This window comes from Ruditapes philippinarum, unplaced genomic scaffold (genome assembly GCF_026571515.1).
Source record: "Ruditapes philippinarum isolate M1 unplaced genomic scaffold, ASM2657151v2 ctg93_1_1_1_1, whole genome shotgun sequence".
Classification (NCBI taxonomy): domain Eukaryota; kingdom Metazoa; phylum Mollusca; class Bivalvia; order Venerida; family Veneridae; genus Ruditapes; species Ruditapes philippinarum.
In genome coordinates this window covers 63674-89351 of record NW_026860272.1, presented here as the reverse complement: position 1 = coordinate 89351, position 25678 = coordinate 63674, and the positions used below count along the sequence as shown (strand labels likewise).

Below are 25678 nucleotides of genomic sequence, written 5' to 3'. Positions count from 1 at the left end.
AGGGCGGGGCTAGTTTTGACACTAGAGGCAAAATTTGAACCACTTTGGTAGACTACCTATAGATGATATCATATAACAAATATTAAAGCTCTAAGGCTTGTACCTTCAGACAATAAGATTTTTTTAAATTTTTTACTATATGTACATATTGAAAATCAATGACCCCCGGGGCGGGGCAAATTTTGACCCCAGGGCTATAATTTGTGCAATCTTGCTAAAGGTACACTATACAATGTTTCATGCAAAATATCTAACCTCTAGCCTTTGTGAATTTAGAGAAGATGATTTTTTAAGTTTTTACAATATACATATAAGAAAAACCTATGACCCCCCGGGGTGGGGCTGACTTTGACACTAGAGGCAAACTTTGAACAACTTTGGTAGAGTACCTATAGATAATAACACATACCAAATATCAAAACTCTAAGCCTGGTACCTTCAGACAAGAAGGTATTTTAAGCTTTTACTATATTTACATATAGTGAAAGTCAATGACCCCGGGGCGGGGCCAATTTTGACCCCAGGGCTATAATTTGAACAATCTTGGTAGAGGTCTACCAGACAATGCCTTATGCAAAATATCTAAGCTATAGGCCTTTTGGGTCTTTACAAGAAGATTTTTTAAATTTATTCTTATAATTACTTTTGGTTGCCATGGCAACCAGATTTCTGCATGGAATGAAATTCTTTGAACAACTTTAAAAGCCCTTCACCCAAGGATCAATCTGGCCAAGTTTGGTTTAAATTGGACTAGTGGTTTTTCACAAGAAGATTTTTTAAGTTCACTATATAATCTATATAACACACAAACAAACAAACACACACACAGATGAATCGCTATATGCCACCGCATCGCAGATGCTGCAGTGGCATAAAAATATGCAGGTAAAGGTATATTTTATGTACTTATAAATGAAATACTAAGAAATATTGATAAAAGATTATGCATATTTTCATTTTCCATATTTTCACTGTAAAAATTTATTTTTCACTGTAGTTAAAACATATTTTCCATATTTCCATTCATGTCTTGCTGGACAACTTTCTTCTTTATTCAGCAAATAAACAATGTTAAAGAAGTCTTAAAAATTGTAAGAGAAGTGTAATTATAACGATAAACAGAAAATTCAAATATTTTCTATAGATACAGGACAAAATCATTTTCATCTTGCATTATGAAAATTATCAAATTTTACTCATGTCCTCATGAAATATTTATTTTCGTACCACTTGATGCAAAAAAGTCAAAAGAATAACTCAATATTTTCATCACAACTTTTCAAGCCTGTTTCTAAAAAAGTAAGAGAAATTTCTGCATTCTTTAAATAAATTATAGGTAATATCAGTGTGTTGGTAGTAATAAATGCCTTAAACTTTGTTAAATTTCTTAATTCATAACCCCTTGACAAGTCTTTAGTTAGTTGACAATTCACAAGTTTCCATAAAACTTTAAAACAAATCTGGAGGTGTACTCCTTTAATAATGAACATTTTTACTCAGATTTTATAGTTTTGTGAAGAGTTTTCTTTGACTTATAATGAGTTTTTCAGTTGACAGATTAATAATCTCTTAAATTTACACTACTCAAACACCACTTAAACACAATCAAACTTGTAACTTATGATCAATGACAAGAATAAATTTCTTTTTTTAATGAGCCTCTGAGGCCAAGTAGTTATGGCTGCTGACATTAATTTTATCCTTCATGATTGTGTGGGTTTGAACCCAGTTACAGACACAGGATTTTTTAATATGAGAAAGCTAAGTTAGCTTTCAGAACACCCTAGGCTTGACTCGAGTACCCACTTAAACCTGAAATGATACATCAAGGGCATGTATATTTCCAGAACGACAACTATGACAATTCACCTCAAGGCAAGCCATGACCTAGTGGTCAACTCTACGCCTGCTATAGTGACTATAGAATCTAACTTTAAAGTGCGCAGTGCAGGCCAAGATCAGTGGGCATGCCGTTATTGGGTCAGTACACATTTGAAATTTTCCTGCCAGGCATGGGAAAAAATATGTTGCCACCAGAAACTGACCTATAGTTAAAATGTTATCAGAAATTTCAATGTATGTTTTAATTGTTAATGGTCAACATCCTGTTGAGACGATGGTAGTTATCAGTAAAATTATCACAATGAGAGACAAACAACTTCTCTGATGATTTATCTTAAGTTTAACCTTTAAATCGCAACCCCTTAACTCCCCGTACCCTAATTCTTTTTCCCCTTAATAAATATCATGATTATATTTAAACAATCACATTTTCAAGTTATTGAAAACAGTTTATCATTTTATTACCAAATATATACAACTGTCATGCCACATTTGTACAAGTGTTTCCACTTTTATATCACCACTTGTAACTTATCATAAGGAGTGGATATAATCAAAGAAAACCTAGACATGAAATGTGAAATATGTTATCAAATAGTACTTAAATCAGCCGCTATTTCGGGCAATTTAACATTGTGGGTTACCTAATATCGCCACCGTAAATGGATATCTAATCATACATTCTTCATACACTAAACAGTTTAACAGAAAAAAACCGCAACGAAATTTGCAGTCTTCATCCTCAACTACAACAACAAACGGTAAAATGATCATTAAGTCCTTATAAAGGAAATATACATCTTTACTGCACCCAGAATGCATTGTCATACTGAGACGGTTAAAAAAGAAAAATGTCGTAAATTCTTTTTATTTCTTCACCGATTTAGGACATTAAGCCTTTAAAGCTTATTGATCAATATATCGAAAGGATAATTCAAAATCATCAACTGACTGATAGTGATGCAATGAAATATAGCCGGATTTTGATCATTCTGACTCAGTATTCAATTTTTAGGTGCAATACAAATTGAAAGAGATCTCTACTCATGCAGTCTCAATGACATAATCATATTATACATTTATATACATGAATATATATTATTTCATAAACCACTCAGTTTCACTCAGTAACCTTCTTGTATTACAAGAATTGTACTAAAAAGTGGATACATCTAAGTTCAGATGAGTGAAGTATTACTTAATAAGATATTAATGTAACCTAAAATGTATAAACATTTTTTTTAGTTTTTTCTCCCCCCCCCCCCCAAAAAAAAGTACTTTAATTTCAATTCAAGTATGTATACTCATGTGGGATTTAAGTTACACTTGATTTTAAGCATTAACATCCTTTATAAGTGTGTTTAACTAAATCAGCAGTGATGCATAATGGGCCCTTAATGCACAAGTCGTTTTTGGGCAAAATGGGAGATTATAAGCTATTGTTTTTGGGCTAATGAAGGTTACTTTGTCACGATTTTAGCTAGTTGAGTTTATATGTACTAGTAATTTCTTTGAACAATTTTGGAGCAAAATTTACATTTTGACTACCGGGGAAGAAGACGAAAGGTGGTTTTGGTAGGAAAAGGTGTGGGGGACAGGGTTCTGGCTTGGGGGATGAGGGAGCTAAATTGAAGTCATGGTTCCATCACTAATTAAGCACTGGAAACGGACCTACATTTAAATTGCAGAGGTGACTTAAATATTAAAAGCTTATCAGGACTAGGAAAAGGTAATTTATAAAGTCATCCTTTGGGGCTAGGGGAGCCGAGGTAATTCACTTAGTCACATTTTTTGATTAAGGGGAGTTAACTTAATAAATCATATTTTAGGCTGGGGAAGATGGTATCTCTTAAATAGCTACTGTAGTATTTGAAAGGCAGGTTTCTATCAATCTGATCATATCAATTACAGATCAATCTTTCCAATACATAGCAAATGTTTCGGCATAATATTTACCATCTAACAAAACAGCCTACATTCTGTTTTAACTGCTAATGGTTTGATGACAGCTTTTCAAAATATTTCAATAATATCTCCCTTAGCTGTTAATATAGCTAATGAGTTTTATAGATTCTAATATTAGCTAATGAATATGATTTCCGATTCTCAATAAATTTCTATTCAATTACTAATAACTTTGCAAAAATACAGAAAAACAGAATCCTAAAATGGTAAAATTGATCGTTTGATAGAGCCCGTTAATGGAGGGTCGTCATAAATGCACGCTGACCTTGCAGCTTGACTCATATAAAGCCAATTCAGAGGATTCAAAGTCTTCACATTATTTTATTGTTGTTTGCAATCGGGTCAGTATTCCAAGAGGTCTTAAACTTCAACTCAGGCCAGGTCGTTTACATTTTCAAGGAAAGTGAATTTTTTTAGTATTTAAATAGTCTACCTACAATTCTTTCAGTCTCCTGAACATATCTATTTTTACTTAATACACACCAAAATGCATCACTTACAATGAGAAGCAATTCTATGCAAAAAAAAGAACAAATCCAGAGGCCATGTACCCAGATTCCTTTAAAATCCAGCCTACGCATAAATTTACATCAAGCCACACCCCATTAAAGTTTAAAGTAAAGGGTCACCAAAATTTTTTTTAGTCACACATTTTATATAATGCAATTAAACAACATTCTAATTATGCCTATATGTCTTTATGAAAACCCCCAGAAATATTTTTAAACTTTATGGAAGACCAATGGTCAACCTAGGTGGGTTGTCCATAACTTAGCCTCAAGATACTTTATAGAGTTAACCATAAAGCAATAATTTCATCCTTCTCAACTGAAACCTTACAGTTTAGGTATGTTAGATAACCGAGACCTGTTTATTATATTGACATAAAATCTATAGAATTTTTTTGTTGTTGAAAATTTACACTTAGCCAAAAGTTACAACCCTCTTGTTCAATTATTCTGTGAAATTGCTTTCATTTTTTTGCAAGTTTAACTACAGGTATGTAAGGAATGATAATGCATTTCTGTTTGTTAACATAAAAAAATATCTAGGCTTAACATTCTGAACTTTTTGACTCCTGTTGATTTCTTCTACTCATGTTGATTTCTTATATTCGAGTTGATTTCTTATACTTGTGTTGATTTCTTATACCTGTGTTAATTTCTTATACTTGTGTTGATTTCTTATACTCGAGTTGATGTCTTATACTTGTGTAGATTTCTTATACTTGTGTTGATGTCTTATACTTGTGTTGTTTTCTTATATGTGTGTTTAGTTCTTATACTTGTGTTGATTACCTATAATGTGTAGATTTCTTATACTTGTGTTGATGTCTTATACTTGTGTAGATATCTTATATTTGTGTTGATTTCTTATATTTGAGTTGAATTCTTATATGTATGTTAATTTAAAACACTTGTGTTAATTTCTGATGCTTGTGTTGATTTCTTATACTTGTGTTGACTTTTTACTTATCTTGATTTATCACTTTGAAAGTCAGCAAAAGCCTTATAAGAAATAATCAATACTGTCTAAAGATAAAAATAAAATCTGAATTGTTATCTGGTTGAATAAATGTTGTAACAAATTCTTATTTATGTAATGCAAAATGCAACTGAACTGTTATGAAAATACCATAAACTTGCAATTGATAAATTATTAGAATATTTGTGGATGCCAAACATTCTACTGTCAATCTATAGATGTATGACATCAGGATGGAAAAGGTCAAATTTATTTCCCTCCTCTAGACGGGGCTTATGGATACTAAATATTGCTAAATAAAAAGAATTAATTATTACTTTATTTGACAATACACACCTAGATTTATATAACAGACTTGACCAGTGCTTCAAAGTTAAAAATATCAATTGTGAGATTGGGGGGGGGGGGGATTTCATTATTGAAGTGATAAAAGTGACCAATCAACAAAACAGAAAGTCTCCAACAGAAAGTCTCACTCAGTCACTTTAATTTGGATTATGCTGACAGGTCTTGGAACTAGGATTTAATTATACCATTCATGGTAAGCCCAGGCATTTTACCACTATTGCTTATTAATATTGGCAGCAGAATGTGTATCGTGGGTTCGGACCTTGGAATATAACAATTTCAGGCTGCTCAGTGCTAAATTGATTATAAAACAATAACAATAACAACAACAAAAAAATATGTAAACAGCCTAAATTAAATGAATAACATTCAATTTGAATTCTTTGAAATGAATTTAATACTACATTATCTGAAAGTCCTATTAAAAGATTTTGCACTCAAAGTTTACATAATAAGAATTCATGAATACATTTGTATTTGTTTATGAATTGCAAAACATTAGGCCCTGTAATGCATTCAGTTTTTTAAAATAAACATAAGTTTGGTTCAGACAATTGGCTTTATCTTGTATTCCAAAAAAGTTTTAAAGATATGTGGAATGAATTTTTTGTTAGATAATATCCTGGTTGATTGCCCTCATTTTAAGTTGGGTAAAACAGTTTTCAGTTCAATTCTTTACTCTATGAAAAGCTATTATATTATGCCTTAATTGGCTCAAAAGTCATCAGTAGTTGGAGGTGGTCACTTTACCCAATGTCAAAACAAACTAGCAGCTTACTCTGTAATGACAGTTTGTACAGTTTGACCAGACACTGTATGTTATGTCTGTACAGTTTGACTTGACTCTTATACTCTATGTCTGTACAGTCTAATCAGACTCTATACTCAGTGTCTGACCAAAATCAATACCTTATGTCTGTACAGTTTGATCAGTCAGTACTTTAGGTTTGTACAGTTGAACAAGACTCTGTACTTTATATCTGTACAGTCTGGATACACACTGTACCCTATTTCTGTAGAATTTGATAAGACTATGTAATTAATGTCTGTACAATTTGACCGCACTCTGTATTTCATGTCTATAAAGTCTTCCCACACTCTGTCCTTTATGTCTGTACTGAGTGAGCCTGACTTAAAATTATGTATGTACAGTTTGACCAGACTTTATAAAATCTATGCATGTACAGCCTTTAAATTATGGCTGTATACAGTTGACAGACTCTGAACTTTGTCTGTACAGTTTGACCAGACTGTGTACTTTATGTCTGTAGTTAGACCAGACTCTGTACTTTATATCTGTATACTTAATGTCTGACCAGATTCTATATCCTTTATGTCTGTACATTCTGATCAGATTGATTTACTCAGTCAGTCTTATCAGACTCAATATCCTCTGTCTATACAGTTTCACCAGACTTATTATATTTAATTAAACAGACAATAATCCAATATGGAACCATTTTGAGCAGTCAATTTACTCAATAAAATAAAAATTCTCATAAAATTAAAAACTTTTTAAAATTTCTGTTTACCGTTAAATTTAAAACCTTACTCAAGACCTTTCTAATAGATGTATAATATTTTATCAATGACTTGAAAAAGGAGACTATTTATTTTTTCATTCATTGCTATGCCATTCATTCAAGCAATAGATACCCCTTACTGAAAATGGGCCGTTTTATTTACAATTTATCTTATTTGTTAAAAACGTCAAAAAATCAGAAACGACAAAAAATATACGACAATGATATCAATAGTGTTTAGTATCAAGTGTCCGTCCGACTATTTTAACAATACGTTTAAGTACATACGAGTTACAAAAACAAGTTATTTTTCCTTTGTCAAGTGTACTTTATTCGATATTAATACAGGTTAGGCATTAACAATATAGGCCATTATAACCGCTGTAAAATTCTTCAGCTACAAATGACTTCACAATGAATGCACCACGGATCGCACACCAAAACGTTTAGTGCATTCAGAGTGACTCATTAAAAAATACAAAAAAAAAATATATCAAGATTTACCCCCCAAATATTTTAATACGTAAGAATAATTATTGCGAGAATAATTATAAAGGTATAAATGGGAAAAAAACAACATTGAAATAAGAGCAAACAAGGATATAGTGCATTAAGCCATTACTCTGAATGCAGAATTTAATATGCTATGAAATCCCTAAAATCTTGCAAGTATGATAAAAGTATGCTCTAGTTTACAGATTTATTATTATGATACCTGTAAACATTCCTTCTTAGGCAGGATATATGCTTGCAAGATGGATTTTTAAATAAATATATACTGATAGAAGCCATGTCCTCCCCAACCCCTCCCTCCCCCTAAACAAACCCCAAGGCCCCCACAGGTATAGGTATAAGTTCAGATAAAGCTGCAGTGAGACACAAATAATCTGACATTAACTTATTTCTTTTAAATAAACATCACAGTATATCCAAGTCAAAAAAGTGTAATAAAATTCAAGGGTGTCAGAATTGTGTGACAGTTGTACCATATTACAAGGCAAAAAACATAACACTTTAACAACCATCCCTTATAACAGTCACATTTTTTTGTATTTAAATTGTTGTTGTTGTATTTTTGTAAACTTAACGAGTGTAAACAATGATCAGGGGTGTAACTTAGTTTACATTCATTATTTGTATATAATTGTGAATAATTGTAGTGGGGGAGTGAGGCATATGATGGTACACTAATGCATGTCCTCATATCTAAGCTAGCTAAATAGCTTCCTCACATAAAGCTTCAAAGTTCTTGGCTGGATTCAAACCCAAGGCTGTCAGATGAAAAATTAATGTTTCAAAATTTGTGACCTGAAGTCTGTTTAACAGAATTATATTTCATGTATAAACTGCCACAGTCATTAACCAACACTATATTTTCATCAGTGATGCTATCATATCATGTACATGTACTACTGTATATCTTCTTCAGTGATATATTTGATATCTTCATCAGTGATGACATTGTACACTGTATATCTGAATCAGTGATGATAATATATATTCAATATCTTCATCAGTAATACAAAATGTATTCAATATCTTCATCAGTGACAATATCATATACTTTATATCTTCATCAGTGATGATATCATATACTGTTTATCTTCATCAGTGAGGATATCATATACTGTATATCTTCATCAGTGAGGATGCAATATATTCTATATCTTTATCAGTGATAAAGTCAATATCTTCTTTAGTGAAGATATCATATACTGTATATCTTCATTAGTGAGGATGTTGTATACATGTATATTCTATTTACCAGTAATGATATCATACATTCTATAATAATCTATATCTTCATTGGAGATTTAATTGAGCCGTGTCACGACAAAACCAACATAATGGGTTTGCGACCAGCATCCGCGCAGTCAGATCAGGATCCATGCTGTTCGCTATCCATTTCTTTACTTGTAATAGAGTTGGTAAGCGAACAGCATGGATCCTGATCAGACTGCGCGGATGTGCAGGCTGGTCTGGATCCATGCTGGTCGCAAACCCATTATGTTGGTTTTGTCATGACACGGCTCATATATATTCTTTATCTTCATTCATGATAATATACATATATATTCTAACATTCTACAAGATCTAAAACAGATCATTCATTCTGAAGATCAGGAAAAATGATAACATCAGTCTCACATACCATTGGAAAAATATATTTATCTGATAAAATAAACATGCTATGATTTTAAAACAGTTGAAAAGCACCCGAAAAACTTGAAATTACTGTATAACCTCTACTAAGCAACACCCTTTGGGAGACAAAGATTTTGGTTGTTATTGAAAGGTGTTGTTATAGAGAGGTTAAGTTTATTATAGTTGTGAAAAAGTTATTCATAAATGTAATACAGAAGGCTTTATATCCCACTGAAATGAGCAAAATTTCCTTATGTTAAAATTTTTGTAGAAAATTCACTTCTGATATCATGAATAAGTGAATCTTGGCATCTGTAATACAAAATAAATCTTACATTTTCTTTTACACTTTTTTTTAATGAATTCAACATTTATATAAGATTTTTTTACATTCTGCACATGTGCTATACACCAGACATTCCGACCCCAGGTTTTAATGTGTTAACAACTTTTATTGGCACACTAAATCTGGATTTTCATTTCCCTTGCATTTTTGAACCTATATTACCCCAGATACCAAGTTCATGACATCAGAATTAACTAGAAGAAATCTTTTAAATTATGAAGTTTTCTGATCTGCAAAAAAATTCAAAGAAACAGACAAAAGACCCCTGCAGCTTCCAGCAAAGTTCAGACTCATGTTTTTATCATTTCTTCACACAAAAATTATCATGTAATCACCATCATATATAAAGAATCTGGCAACGTTTAAAATGAAAATAATTATCCTCGTGCTTGATAGACAGTGTAAATTTTTTTTAATAAGAAAAAATCAGATCTATTCTGTTATCATCGATGATAAATTTAGCTATTAAACATCTAAAGCTTCATTATATATAAATACTTGACTATCCCACATATTACATGTAATTAAATTACATCACAAAGAACTGCTAAATTCAGATTTCATTATAACAATTGTACAAAAAGAATTTGCTTTTATGTTTGTTTAGGTTTGGTTTTAAACAACACCGACATACAATTATAATTACATGTATGATGATTTTTTCTATTATGCTTAACTGGTGGAGGAAGACGTCAGGTGCTCCTCAAAGCATTATTTCAGACGAGAGCAGGCACCTGAGTAGAACCATGGCTGTTCTAAACTTCCTCACATAGAATCTAAAAACCCTAGGGGGGATTCAAACCCACATTGGTGATGGGCAAGTGGTAACCTTATATCATCACATGGACATTATATAAGAATTTGCTGTTTAATTTCATAAAGTTGAAACAATTTTGTGTTGAACCCTTCTATTATTCATAAAATTAAATGTATCTGGTTTTAAACCTGAATTGATGTAAAATGGACTTGCCTTGCTTTGAATATGGACAAATTCATACACTGTTTAAAGCATTCTCATATTAAAAGTACTAATACTTAGGTCTGACCGCACTGACCGTACTGATGCTATCCTGGCTCTACAAATGTGACACCTAAATAGACATAGATGCTTTATACATACCCTGGTATTTTTTCACATATAAGACCACATGGATGGTTGAATCCTCGTACAAATTTCTTTTCCTCGGGACATTTCTCATAAGTTACACTGACACCTGTAACAATTAAGATATATATGATATCAATATCATCATCAGCATTGTGGGAATCCAAGGTTATTAATTCTACTGATTTCTATAAAGTGTATACTTAACAAGAATGCCTGAGTTAATTCAATCGAATCATCAGACACATTATACATATAAGCCGCGTCATGACAAAACCAACATAATGGGTTTGCGACCAGAATGGATCCAGACCAGCCTGCCCATCCGCACAGTCTGATCAGGATCCATGCTGTTCGCTTACGAACTCTATAAAAATAGAGAAACTGATAGCGAACAGCATGGATCCTGATCAGACTGCGCGGATGTGCAGGCTGGTCTGGATCCATGCTGGTCGCAAACCCATTATGTTGGTTTTGTCATGACACGGCTCATATTAAGTTGTAAGTGGCAATGGTGTCCCATAAATGAACACTATGAGTACATGTCGCCAGTAATTCACACAAATAAAGACTTTGATTAAATGTGACAAAGTCTGGTAAAAATAAAGTGGCAATTACTTGGTACAAAATAAAAGGCCTTTATTAAATGTGAGGAGCATTTCTACCCAGTGTCAAATAATTGACACAGTCAGTTCTGCACTGGAATATATTTGACATTGCTTGTTTCTCAGACATTTGCTGAATGTCAATTTTGACAGCGCTGAATAATTATGTTTGTGCTTAAATTTATCACAATCAAAATCAAAGGATATTATGGATATACAAAAGCTGTGTTTTAGAGCTGTCAGAATGTACCAGATTTAATCAACTTTAAACTTCTGACATAGAAGTTAATGTTCCTTATAAAACTTAATAGGTCTAGATATTGTTCCTTTGACAAAGGTAATAAGCAACAAATCAAAAAAGAAAATCAAAGTTAACAGAATCGATAATCAAGTCTGAGATAGGGATTAAGCTCAATACAGAATATTCTCTTATAAACGCCCTAACACAAATTTTACCACAGCTGAAAATTCCAGTATATATAATCCAGTAAAAAAAACCCACAGAAACAGTAAATATTGTTCTATTTTGACAATATCTAACTTTTTTTTACTTTAATTGATGCTCGCTCCCCATTTGAAAAATGAAACATTTAATTGTGACCAATGATCGGGGGCATTTATTACATAATATATGGTATATACTATTTACTGGAATAAAGTAAATATCCTGCAAGTACTTTGAAGATTTCCTGTTACTGTCAAAAACAGTCAATCGACTGCCGACTTTTTCAGTCACTTCATCCAACCAATCTTCATCTTCAGTGAGCTATCAATTAAACATAAGAAAAACAAACAACTCTTCACATTTATATTTGAATGAAAACTCCTAATTTTCCTTACCATTTGTGGATATATAAGAATCTGTTTCTTTTGTAAGAATAATATCAACGAAATCTCGTGGTGATATAAGACCCATACAAGCGCTGGCTGTGCAAGCCCGGTTCACACGGAGTTCCGGCTGCAAAAAACAAAAGATGAAATTTACATGATTATATTAATGTTTGTTTGTTGGTTTTAAAATTGCATCAGCAATGTAACAGGATTTATATGGGGATTTTACAGCTTTACAGATTTTTGTTTGTTTGTTTGATTTGGGTTTAACGTCACACCGACACAGCATAGGTCATTTGGCGACGTTCCAGCTTTACTGGTGGAGGAAGACCTCAGGTGCCCCTCCGTGCATTTTTTTCAGGCACGAAAGGGCACCTGAGTAGAACCACCAACGTTCCATAAGCTAGCTAGCTTCCTCACATGAAAGAATCCAAAGTCCCTGTCGAGATTCGAACCCACAGCGGTGAGGGGCAAGTGGTTTGAAGTCAACGACCTTAACCACTCAGAGGAAGACCTCAAATTGTTTCAGACACAAGTGGTCACCTGAGTAAAACCACCTGAGAAGAACCACCAACCTCATGTGAGCTTATTAGCTAGATTAAGCTTTCTTACATGATACATGTAGAATCCAATGTCTGTTATGGACACAGAGGCACCTATAATAAACAGTTCTTCATTTTTTTTTTATTCTTAAATAATTTGAAAGGGCAAAAGGATTAAAGACATTAGCCTTGGCTGGTCATGAAGTCTGAAACTGGGTCTAAACCTTTTTATATTTGTCATCAAATTCATAAAAAGTCAGTGCCATTTGTAGAGACATACAAATATTTCACTTGCAAATAACAAAAGTGGGCAAAAAACAGGAAAGAAATATTAAATTTTGAAAGAAAAAAAAAAAACAGGAAGAATTATTTAGGCAGTATGTTGTAATTATATCAGACAATAATTGCAGACATAAACATGTACAATATTAAAACTGCTATAACAAAAATTAGTTTTATAGCATAAAAAAAAAATTTCATTGTGTTCTAATTTTTGGAAAAAGCCATAGATATTCTTTAATTTCATTTCTCTTCTTAAAATCTAGTTTCAAAGATTCCTTAAATTCCAAAATAATTCCCATTAAGTTGCCATGGTAACGGAAAATATTTCAGACAAGACCTTTTATTTCTAGGAATCATGGATCATTTCTTAAAAGCTGTATATTATTTCTAAGATTTCTCTTATACAGAATCTTTGCGTGGGATTTTGGTGTCATATAAAATGTCTGAGACATTTTGTACTTTGCAATTTTATCTAGAAGTCTCTAATCATTTTGTAAGCAATGTTATCTGCGAGTCTCTAATTTAGACAGAACAAACATATATTGATTTCACAACATCCTTAAATGTATCAAAACATCTGCTATGAGTCTGGTAAATCAAAGCCACCTTCTAGACAGAAAATAACCGTAGATATTTATTATATGCCATTATGTCAATAATGCTTTTCAGCCATTACACTCCTTTATTCTTGTTGACATATAAATATCAAAAACCAGAATCTGCTGAATTTAAATAATAGACCACACCCCGACTTTCATTTTGGAGCAGCCCATTCTAAATCGTACAAATTCACAAGGGATGTGTGGAAATGTAGGCTAGCCCTTCTTTAGTTTGTCACCTTAGTGAGTTAACGGGTTTACTGACCTTATATAATTTAATGGAAGTAAACCTGTTACTGTACTAAAGTGATGACTGAGCCGACCACTGCAAAACCGAGGGGAAGACAGCAGAAAACCGGGATGTGGCATCAAATGAGTTTTCAAATAAATTAATAAACCAAAACATTTTAAGCAGATGATAGAAAAACCCTGAGAATGTTTATTTTTTGTTTTCTGCATAGTAAAGTTACAGCAGTTGAAGTTATTTAACAGTCAAAACATAATTGTCTATACACCTTTAAGTGTCGAACAGGAAACTAGTGTTTTCATTTTTTGTCAAACACTTTGTTTGGTAATAAAACTTTAATGATGCTGAATTTATGACCAATTATTTCAAACTTTGAAAGAGTGAATGGCGTTTTGTGGCTGTTTAATTGATTCAAATCTGAATTAAAAACCAAAAGAACAACATTTATATGAATAATTTTTGTTTTTTTTATAAACTGTCATGTTGCCCTAACACTGTTTTCCTTCTGTTCACACAAAGTATAACGAGAGCTGATTATTTTTTAACTTAAAAATATGCAAATCACCTTGTCTGACAACTAAAGGTACATCAAGTAAGGGCTATTTTTGCTAAATTTGACATCTTATTTATCTTTTTGGTATTATTAACGTGGACTGCATGTGCTGTTTGCAATGTGTAAATTATTTTCTTTGTTCTCTTTACAATATTTTAATTTCAAGAACATTTTTAAAATTTTCATGAAAATTACCACGTATTTAGAGGCCTGCTGCTTTAACCTGATACATGCTTCCAATTTTTGAACTGATGCAGTAATAAATAAATATATTATAATTTAATTATAAACATGAAAATTTGAAATTTGCCAGCAAACAGTAGGCAAAACAAAAGTCCAACTTCATGGATGTGCAGGCTGGCCTGGCTCTATACTGATGCCAATAATATAAGCTACATAATAGCTTAAACTCCCAGCAGTCCCGGCAGTATAATGTTAAAGTAAATTTACCTCTTCCAACCAATCTATGACTTCAATTTTTTTCATGTCCGAATCCCATTTTCCTCTTGGTCCATCAGGTAAGGGATCAACAAAGTGGAACACAGTTGCTGGTGGGGCATCTATCATACATTCACCTTTGTACCTGAAATATGCAAGAAATCATTAATTGTCTATGCTTCTTTGAAATTGCTAACATATACATAAATGTTCTAACAAAATTTAACTTTTTATAATTATGTAATCTGATTAAAGTTTATTCCCCCCCCTGCGAAAGCATGTTCATCAATTCATGAATTTTCATGAACAGTTCATGAATATTCATGAACATCTTTCAATTGTTCATCATCTTGGCAGAAATGTTCATGAACAAATATTCATGAACATTCAAGTTCATGAATATGTATGTCTGTTCATGATCATGTTGATGTGTTCATGAACATTTTGGCATCATTCTTGCTCTGTTCATGAACATTTTGGTATGTTCATGAACAAGCTGACAATAATCATGAACTTTAAAAACAAATTTGTCTTTACAATTTTAACCCATGTGAATACTTTTTAGTGTTAGAAAAAATTTCAGTTCATGAACTCATGAACTGAAAAATTTCAGTTCATGAACTCTCGTGAGTTCATGAACTCACTGATCATCAACAAGAGTTGGCTGACCTTGGTAACACCCATAATGCAAAGTCAACATGGCCGCCAGAAACAAAGCTCTACATGTGTTTTAACAAACTTTAGGTGCAAACTTACTTAAAAATGGAATAAATAACAATGACTTAGCAAAATGAAGAAAAAGTGATGTATTTACATAATGGACTATATAAAATCTTATGGAAAATTGTGTCAAAGAATTAAATTGAAGAGCAAACTGGCAAGTCATGAATTCTAATGACAATTCAATTTGTACATAGGGAATCAATGAGCACAGTGTTTAACAAGTTTCATTACCTGTGTAATGGGCTTTTGTGTTTTGTATTTGTACTAAAACACTGTCTATTGTGCATTTTATGGCTGGTACAAATCAGCAGTCTTAGAATTAAATGAAAATTGATTGTGATGTCACATTATTATGACCCCTGGGAGAAGTTTTTGAATTGTTCGTGAACATATTCATGAACAATTTCATGAATGTGCAATTGAACAAGTTCATGAATGTGCATGAACAACAAATGAGACTTTTTTTCTTTCATGGACAATTCATGAATCGATATATTCATGAATGTTAACGAACATATATTCATGAACATGTTCATGAATATCTTGATTCATGAATTGTCCGTGAACTAAAAAAAGTCTCATTTGTTGTTCATGCACATTCATGAACTTGTCCATGAATATGTTCATGAACAGTTCATGAATTATTCATGGAATTCTCGCAGGGGCCTGACATTGAAATCAATTCCTTGATGCTTAAATCAATTTCCTGACACTTAATTTATCTCCCTTAACACTTAAGTTGTTTCCCAAAATACTTAACTTAATCCCCCTATTACTTTAATTGATTCCCCTGATACCTAAGTTAATCCCTGGACTGTGACTTACATTCATTACCTTGACAATAAGGTTAATTCCCCTAACTTTTTTGTTTGTTTGTTTGTTTCATTTTACGCCTTTTCCCAACAGTATTTCAGTCATATAGGCGGGTAGTTTCCTAACCATCGTTCCTGGAGAGTTACACCAGTACTAAACTACCTCCCTCCATGCTAAACTACCAAAGCATCTCCCGGGGATCGAACCCACGCCAGAGAGGTAATTGAATTAGAAGTCATCGACTCTATAAACCCCTCGACCACAGAGGCCGTAATTCCCCTAACATTTAAGTTAATTCCCCTATTACATAAGTTAATTCCCTTATTACTTAAGTAAATTCCCCTTTCACCTGATAATTAATTCCCCTGACATTTAAATTCATTACCTTGATTGATACGTAAGTTAATTCCCCTGAAAAATTAACTCCCCTTACACTTACAATAACACTTAAATTAATTCCCCTGACAAATTTAGGTTTATATAATTGCACCGACACTTAAGTTAATTCCCTTGACACTTAATGAGTAAATTGCACTGACACTTAAAGTATTTTTTTTAATATTTAAGACTATGATTATATCATATGGTGAATTATTGTTATTTGTTATAGCTTTTTTAACACTTCTTTACATAAATAATTTTGCATTTGATCTTAAATGTGCTAGATGAAATATTTTGCGTTCAATCTCCCCATGATACATCATTTAAATCAGTATTCAAACATGACCTGAACCCTAAAATGAATCTCAGGAATTTCAAAGATTTGCTATATGCCAAAAGTTCATCATTTCTAAAACTTGCTGACAAAAAGTTTTGTACTTTATATATTTTAATAATAAATCAATGTTTGACACTTATGTGATTATGTTCAATAATTATACAAATATTCATTAACATATATTGTTGCCCTGTAATTGATTACTAATATTTACTTTCTATTTTGAACTTTACCAATCTGTTGTATCAAATATTTAAAGTGGTTCCATTCCAGATGACTGAAATAAATCTTAAGAAAAATAATCAAACTTAAGAAATATTTTGATTTTAAGAAAAGTATAATAATTTTGAATATTAAAGACAACTCCAGTAGAATTTTTTTTTAATTATCATACTTTTTTTAAAGTATAAGCATTTTCAAGTGGGATAAAACGTTGAAGGTTAATTCCTTTAACATTTAATTTAATTCCCCTAGTACTTAAATTAATTCCCCTATTACTTAAATTAATTCCCCTATTACTTAAGTTAATTCCCCTATTACTTAAGTTAATTCCCCTATTACATAAATTAATTCCCCTATTACTGTAGTTAATTCCCCTATTACTTAAATTAATCCCTCTATTTAACTTAAATTAATTCTCCTATTACTGAAGTTAATTCCCCTATTACTTAAATTCATTCCCCTATTACTTAAATTCATTCCCCTATTACTTAACTTAATTCCCCTATTACTAAAGTTAATTCCCCTTTCAAGATAAAGTTGTAAATATTGGTTAAAGCAGCATGCCACCAAATTTTGTAACTTTAATTTTTATGCAAATGTATAATTATTATTGATAAAAATCAATCAATTAGCTAGGAAAGCCGTTTATGTGGATCAACTGTCAATATATGACCAAAAAATCTGTTAAAATGGGGGTAAAAACCAGAAAAAAACAAAACCAAATTCAAATGATTACTTTTGCATATTTTATGTAATTTATGTGCATTTTAAAATACCTTATGCCAGATTAGATTACTATCATTCATAAACTATTGATAACATTTTTCAAAAAAAAAAAAAAAATCCCAAAAATCTGAAGCTTAGTCACTTTAAGTAAAGACTAAACAGTAGTAAAAACGATGATCTATTTATGATACAGGTTACTCGGTTTAAATATTTATGTTATTACACCGCAAATAAACAAACATAAATACAAACAAAAAATATAAACAAAGGAGATCTATACACTTTGATAACAGCTTAATAAGGAAATCAAAATTTATCAAATAAAAGTTATAGGCCAATATACTGTACACAAGCTCTTTTTTTAGCAACAGCTTTACATTTAAATGATGAAAATTTATTCTTAATTACTGATTAGCTGGACAGAAGTCCTAAATTGACTTTATTTTTAAAATATAAACAAAATTGACAATGCATAAAAGTTTTGATGCATTGAAACAGGGTCTTTCAAATAGAATTATTTGAAGGACCCTGATTGAAAATATGGATGATGACAGTTTTTAATAAGAAATTAATACAACACTCAGATATGTATGAAAATTTGATAAATCACATCATCAGGGAGAACACTGAACAAAAAGAAAAGAACTTTTAGAAAAATACAAACTGTTCATATACTAAAGACAGGACAATTAACTAATTTCAGTGCTTGACAGTAACAAAAGGGGCATAACTCTGGAAAAAAGGCAACTCAGAGTTATACCCTGCTTAAACTGATGTGGCATACAGAAGGTCACAAATCCATTCAATTTCCCCTACCATCCCCCCCTCCCACTCCAGAATCTACTTCACTGGACTTTCTGGGATATCATTTTTTTCTCTCATATTTTTACAGATAAAAGGCGTTTTTTAACTACATGTATAATTGAGCCGCGTCATGACAAAACCAACATAGTGTGTTTTGTGACCAGCATAATGATCCAGACCAGCCTGCGCATCCGCTCAGTTTGATCAGGATCCATGCTGTTCTCTATCAGTTTCTCTACATGTAATAGGGTTGGTAGGCAAACAGCAGGGATCCTGATCAGACTGCGCGGATGCGCAGGCTGGTCTGGATCCATGCTGGTCGCAAACACACTATGTTGGTTAGGTCATGACACGGCCTATATTGATATAAAAGTAAGATTAGACCAGCAGGTATTATAAAGCTTGTTTTCCGACACAACAAGGTGATTAATGGAGGTCTTAACCTGTTTAATATGCCCTAAGCTAATCAGATTCATAATTTATGGTGAACATCATGCAGCCTGCAGTATAAATACTACAAACTGAACAACATTTAACATTACACTGCACATAAATTACAAAATGATATTATCTCGCAAACTATTATTTATATGGTTACTTTTGCATAGTGACAATAAATTACTAGATAGTAATTTATAATTCACTGAGACTGTAAATTTCATAGTCAGTCTGAGAAGTCATGCTGACAAATGCCAGTATTTTAAGATTTTATTAAAGTACTGTAACACACGATTCACATATAAATGAACACTTGGTTAAAGTATTTTGACACTGACACAATTTAAGTATTTTGACACTAATAATACCAGTATTTTGACACTAGGTTTAAGTATTGAGATACTCTGTTCAATTATTTTGACACTTTTTTTCTTTTATTATGACACCCAGTTATAGTATTTTGATACTCTTTTCCAATATTTTGACACTCAGTTCAATTAAGGTATTAGCACCCTAATGCATTACCTCCGCTTTGAAGAGTATTCAAATAGGCTAGAACTACTGTTAACTACATTGAAAATGAGGGCCATGGGTTCAATCCCCAGAAGGGTCAACTTTTTTTCCCCTTTTTTTCTTTTAACAAATTATTTATGTATCTCTCGTGTCCCATTTGGAAAGAAAAAAAGTGTTTAATTTTGATTTTTTAATTTATATAGGTATTTATTGGCTAAATTATGCTAAATCTAGTAATAAATATGGTACCTGATATTTTCAAAGTGTAATATAATCAAAACAAGACGGTAAAAGTTTTTCATATTTTACAAGATCAACCAATATACTTTTTTAAAAATTTAGGGAAACTTTGAAAACAGGCACTCATTTGGGTAAATTTTAAGAATTTTTTAAATTAGGCTCCCTAAGTAGAAAAATGGTCAGACACGTGGTAAAAATGGGTGGGTAGGGTAACATTTTTATACAGATTTCATAAATTTTAAGTAGAAACCATAATTTTGCTTATTTGGATTGTTAGCTGAATGGTACTATTTGTTTCTTACCAAAAAATAATGGGAAAACATTTTTCATTAGAATGTTATTGCAGATTATTTAAAGGTTCCTACTTTCTAAAAAAGGGCCCTCATAACAATTCCAAGCTTGAGTTCAGAAAAGTGGCCATAACTTGATTTCCGTACGGTAAACTTTGTTTTAATTTTGCATACAGGTGTACTTTAAGGTATACATCTGACTTATGATGTCAATTTTTTTAGTTCCTGATAGTGCCCATTAGGGTCCTAATACCTTAAGAACATTTTGACACTTGGTTCAAGTATTTTGACCTGTGTTTCAAGTATTGTAGTTTTACACTCAATTCAAGTATTTTGACACTCAGTTCCAGTATTTTGACACTCAGTTCCAGTATTTTGACACTCTTTTCCAATATTTTGAAACTCGGTTCAAAAATTGTTTGACACTAGGTTCAAGTATTTTGACCTGTGATTTAAGTTTTTTTTTTTTAAGACAATTCAAGTATTTTGAAGCTTACAGTTATTTGACACTCAATTTGACAAGTATTTTGACACCCAATTAATTTTGAGCATTTGGACACTGACGTTTCAAGGATCTGTAACTTGATCCACCCCATTAACATAACTTATAGGCAATAATTTTTTTGCCTGCGCTAAGCTAATTAAAGCAATTCATAAAGAAAACAGATGGTAATTATTAATATACATGTATGTACAAAAGGAAATTTAGTCAGATGGTGATGTTACAGTTAATCTATAAATGATTTTATTAATGCATTGTATTCTATGCTAATTAGATGACAGAATATTCATAGTTTGATTAATTTACAGGCAATTGTCTTAGAATTACAATGTCGAACATGAAAGGGAGATAATGGCGCACTTTTGATCTTGTATTTCTAATATAATAAATAAGCGTCAAAATATCAAAGGAATTAATATCGCCCGACATTTTAAATTGCATTTCAATTCAAAGTAACTGATTAATATCCTGTAAATATTCTACGAACACAGTTGTAACTGCAATTTACATAGATAAAACATTTACTTTTTTTCTTGACAACTGTATTATATACAAATATGTAGTGAATCTTATTATAACACAAGCTGTCATTACATATGGACTTCAAGTGGCACGCCTCCAGATGAGTAACAGGCAAGTTTTTTCAAAGAATAATCTGGGACAGGATGTAACGGGAAAAGCAACTATCTCCGGTTGGTGTCAAACTGAACTAACAGCTAGTCATCAATGGATAAACTGGTTGTTTTGCTCGTATATTAATGATGTTATTATAAAAAATTACTTTGATAACTTTTCATGACATCATGAATGATACATAATAACGTATAATACATTAAAAAACAAAAAGGACTTTTCAAATCTCATGCCAGTTGGCTTGAATTAAAATTTTACAACTTAAAGAATCAAAAATACCCTTTTCAAACCATTCAACATACAGTCATGTATATACAAGGAATATAATTTTATAATAATTACACTTAAATGACTGACAAAGCTTTTTGAATAAAACAATTTAAAACATAACATAAACAATTCTACATGATAAGGAAGTTATATAATTACAATAAACGTGTACTCCTATGATAATTATTGCACAAAAATTACAAAATATCATTTGTCATTTCATAATAATACTGATACAACTAAACCAACCTTGAAGTACAAGTTACGACAACAGCGGGACAAACCTTTGAAATATAAAGCACCAATGTAACATAATGGAAAGCCCTAAAATTTCAATAAAATTACTTCCAACTTGTTGATTTCAATTACTTTCGCTGTACTTTTATATGTTGTTTTTAATAATTGACAATGAATCATTAGCCACAATTTTAATGCACTTAGAATCCGTGCTCATGCTCATAGCTGACTCACACGAAGCTTTTTCACACAAGTGGCGAACATTGCTTCCTCCCTTTATTAAAGCCATGGCCTACACTTTTCTTTTTTTCTTAAGTGAAAAAATAAAATTCATTAGACTACATTTGCACTTTCTTATTATAAACAACCTGCACATGTTTATTGTACAAAATATATGCCATCATGTACAAATGACAATCCAGAGCAAAAAAAATAAATCTTGAGGGCTACATAAATAACTCCCACATCCCTCTAGAATTTGGTATACATATGATTTTTTAGCAAGCTACACCCTGCACATATTATAAAAAAAAGTTGATCACATGTAACTAGTAAAAAAATTAACTTGTTAATTACACATTATAGGGAAATATAAACTTGACTTGATGTAAGTGTCGGGTTATAAGTGCCTCTGAGTGTATGCATTAGGTAAAAATAAGTTTAATTATGATCATACACATTATAGGGGTTGAAATAACTTAAATTATATATTACAGAGGTTGAAATGACTTAAATGCCAAAAATAATGTAGAAATAACATAAATACACCCTATAATAGTGGCCAAAATAACATATCCATTATAGGAATGGAAATAACTTAAAAATTTTAATGACCATTACAGAATGATGTAGAAAATCATGACTTAAATGCCAATAATAAGGTAGAAATAACTGAACTACTTCTTGTTATAGGGTTATAATGACTAAAATATCATTATAGAGATAAGTTATTATATAAATATTATATTTATTATAATTCGGACTATTAAAAGGGGTAGAATTTATGATAACTTAAATGACTACCATAGAGGTAGAAATAACTTAAATACTCCCTATTATATAGGCAGAAATAACTTAAATAACCATTACTGAAATAGAGATATCTTAAGTATCCATATTATAGAGGTAGAAATATTACTTAAATGGCCATTATAGAGGTAGAAATGACTTAATAACATACCAATCATTGAGGTAGAAAAAACTTAAAATACCCATTAACAGGCCCGTCGTCACGATTTTGTGATTGGTGCGGCCAATTTGGTAGATTTTAGGCAGAATCTAGGGGGGTACGGGGGCATGCTCCCCCGGAAAAAATTTTATTCTAGGATGCTCTCAGGGGCGTTTTCCCGTATATTTGGCACAGTTTATAGCCTGTCGCTAGAACATGTTATATTAAAATGTCAACGATTTTTTAACAGGTTTAAGTGCGACGCAAGTTTAAGGTTTGCGTAACGGACGGGCAGGTGTACGAAAAAAAATGAATACATGTATTTGATATTCGGCAAATGAAAAATAAACAATAACTGATGTTGTTATAATTCTTTAGATGCATTTTTATCTGATAATTATTGTAAAACAAATACAAGAAATATTACAGTACGTGGGTTATTGTTTAACACAAATCACACAATGGTATAAGCTTAAATAACAATCGATGCCATGATGGAAGAATAGTACATTACGAGTCAACAATACCCGCTGTTTGTTTAGCAGTAACTTGTATTTTGTTCACAATAATCTTACAAAACACAGAGTCTCATTTTATGTCAATTTTCCAAAAACACATCGCCGTCGTTCTCTGGTAGTAATGAACTCCTCAGCAATTACACGTAAGTTGAGTGAATCTGTCCTGTACTTTATGAATATGTAACACCATTAGATTGTTCAAGCATACTTGAGACATTGTCGATCTCAGGTATGTCTTTATTCTTCTGAGCTCCGAGAATGTCCTTTCACTGGTAGCATTAGTAGCAGGCATTACTAACAAAATCTTTAACAACACAACGACCTCAGAGAACAGTGCTCGTTCTAGCACTGACTGTTTTGACACAAATTTCAAAGCGTCAGGTAGAGTAACAGTACTATTTTCTGATTTGCGTAGCAATTAAAGCTGCACCTCAAAGATGTCTCGGTAAATATCGTTGTCATAGAAATCACAAACAAAACCAAGTTTTCTGGTGAACACGGTCTTTAAAGGTTGTGCGGCCTTAATAAGTAAATCCTCCACGTTCTGAAGAAGCGATATCTGTGTTGGTCAAATCTTTCTTTAACACTGGCCATGGCAAGATCGATTGCTTCAAAATACTTAGGCCGGAACACGTCCTGAACTGTAATAATGTAATATAGTAAATTGAATGAGTTTATTACTGAAATTATTTCAGGAGTTGAATGAAAATATATTATGCGAGCCTCTGGCGAGTATAATATTTTATTCAACGAGGTCAATAAATTCAGTAATGAACTTACACGAATTTAATATTCTGTTTATTACATACCAAAAATAAGTACCTTTTGAAGTAAAAAAGAACCATTTTTCATTGACGCCCAAAGAAAAACGCTAACATTTAGTGAGTATAACGCAAATGACGTCAAAATATATGCACGGCCGTGCAATACCATTTTCACGTAGTCGCAAAAACGGCACGGATATGTGATAAAAATATGACTTTTGAACGGTTGCCGTGTACAATCAATAAAATGTTATCAAGTTCTCGGAGAATTCAGGCATACTAGTATAAGATATGCATAATGCACATATATATACATGTATATACGGTGAACTGTCCGAAGCCACGTCGTTGTCAATTAACTTCACACTTAACTTTGTAGGACCCCTATACCTGGTCCAGTTGTTTCTTCGCGTCATGTTTGTATGTTACCGGGACCAGTTAAGTGTCAAATTGCTAATCAGCGATGCGTGTTTTTTTTTTTTTACACATTTTTGGCCAAAATATTGGTCCGGCCAAGACCGGACCGGCCGGACCATCGACGACGGCCTTGATTAAAGAAGTAGAAATAACTAAAATATTCATTATTGAAGTAGAAATAACTAAAATACCCATTTATTGACCTAGGAATAACTTTAAATACATATACCAAATAATTGGGTTAGAAATAACTTAAATTATCATTACACTGGGGCCAAAATCACTCATTATAGAATCTGAAGAAATGGAGACAAACCTAAATACACTTGTTTTTATTACAAACAAACAGTACTGTATTTTCATGTCAAAATATTTACACAAAACCAAGTACATCTGCAAATTTAGCTTATTGTTTTCAATATAAACAAACACAAAATTGGATTTGTCTGTTATGATAATAGACACAACAATCTAAAACAAAAAATGAGCCGCGTCACGACAAAACCAACATAGTGCGTTTGCAACCAGCATTGATCCAGACCAGCCTGCGCATTCAAGTAAAGAAACTGATAGCGAACAGCATGGATCCTGATCAGACTGCACGGATGCGCAGGCTGGTCTGGATCCATGCTGGTTGCAAACCCATTATGTTGGTTTTGTCATGGCGCGGCTCAAATATATGTGAATGAAATTATTTCATGAAATGCCTTTTATCAATTTTAACAGTAGCAGGATCAAGGAAACCAAGTCTTTGCCAGACTTGAGATAGCGCCAGGCCATTTATTGCCTGCACCTCCAGTTGCCATTATTCAAGGCTCTATAATGT

General features: G+C 32.0%; 1 protein-coding gene across 1 annotated transcript in view; it reads right to left on the bottom strand.

Moving 5' to 3' along the window:
• The window catches only part of LOC132759466 (stAR-related lipid transfer protein 5-like), a 32460-nt gene that overhangs the window by 3865 nt on the left and 2917 nt on the right, over positions 1-25678 (bottom strand). Inside the window, exons 3-5 of the mRNA XM_060751229.1 lie at positions 14869-15001; positions 12205-12322; positions 10775-10868 (exon numbers count right to left, since the gene is read on the bottom strand). Coding sequence (XP_060607212.1) covers positions 10775-10868; positions 12205-12322; positions 14869-15001 — 345 coding nt within the window. The remainder of the gene's footprint in view (positions 1-10774; positions 10869-12204; positions 12323-14868; positions 15002-25678) is intronic.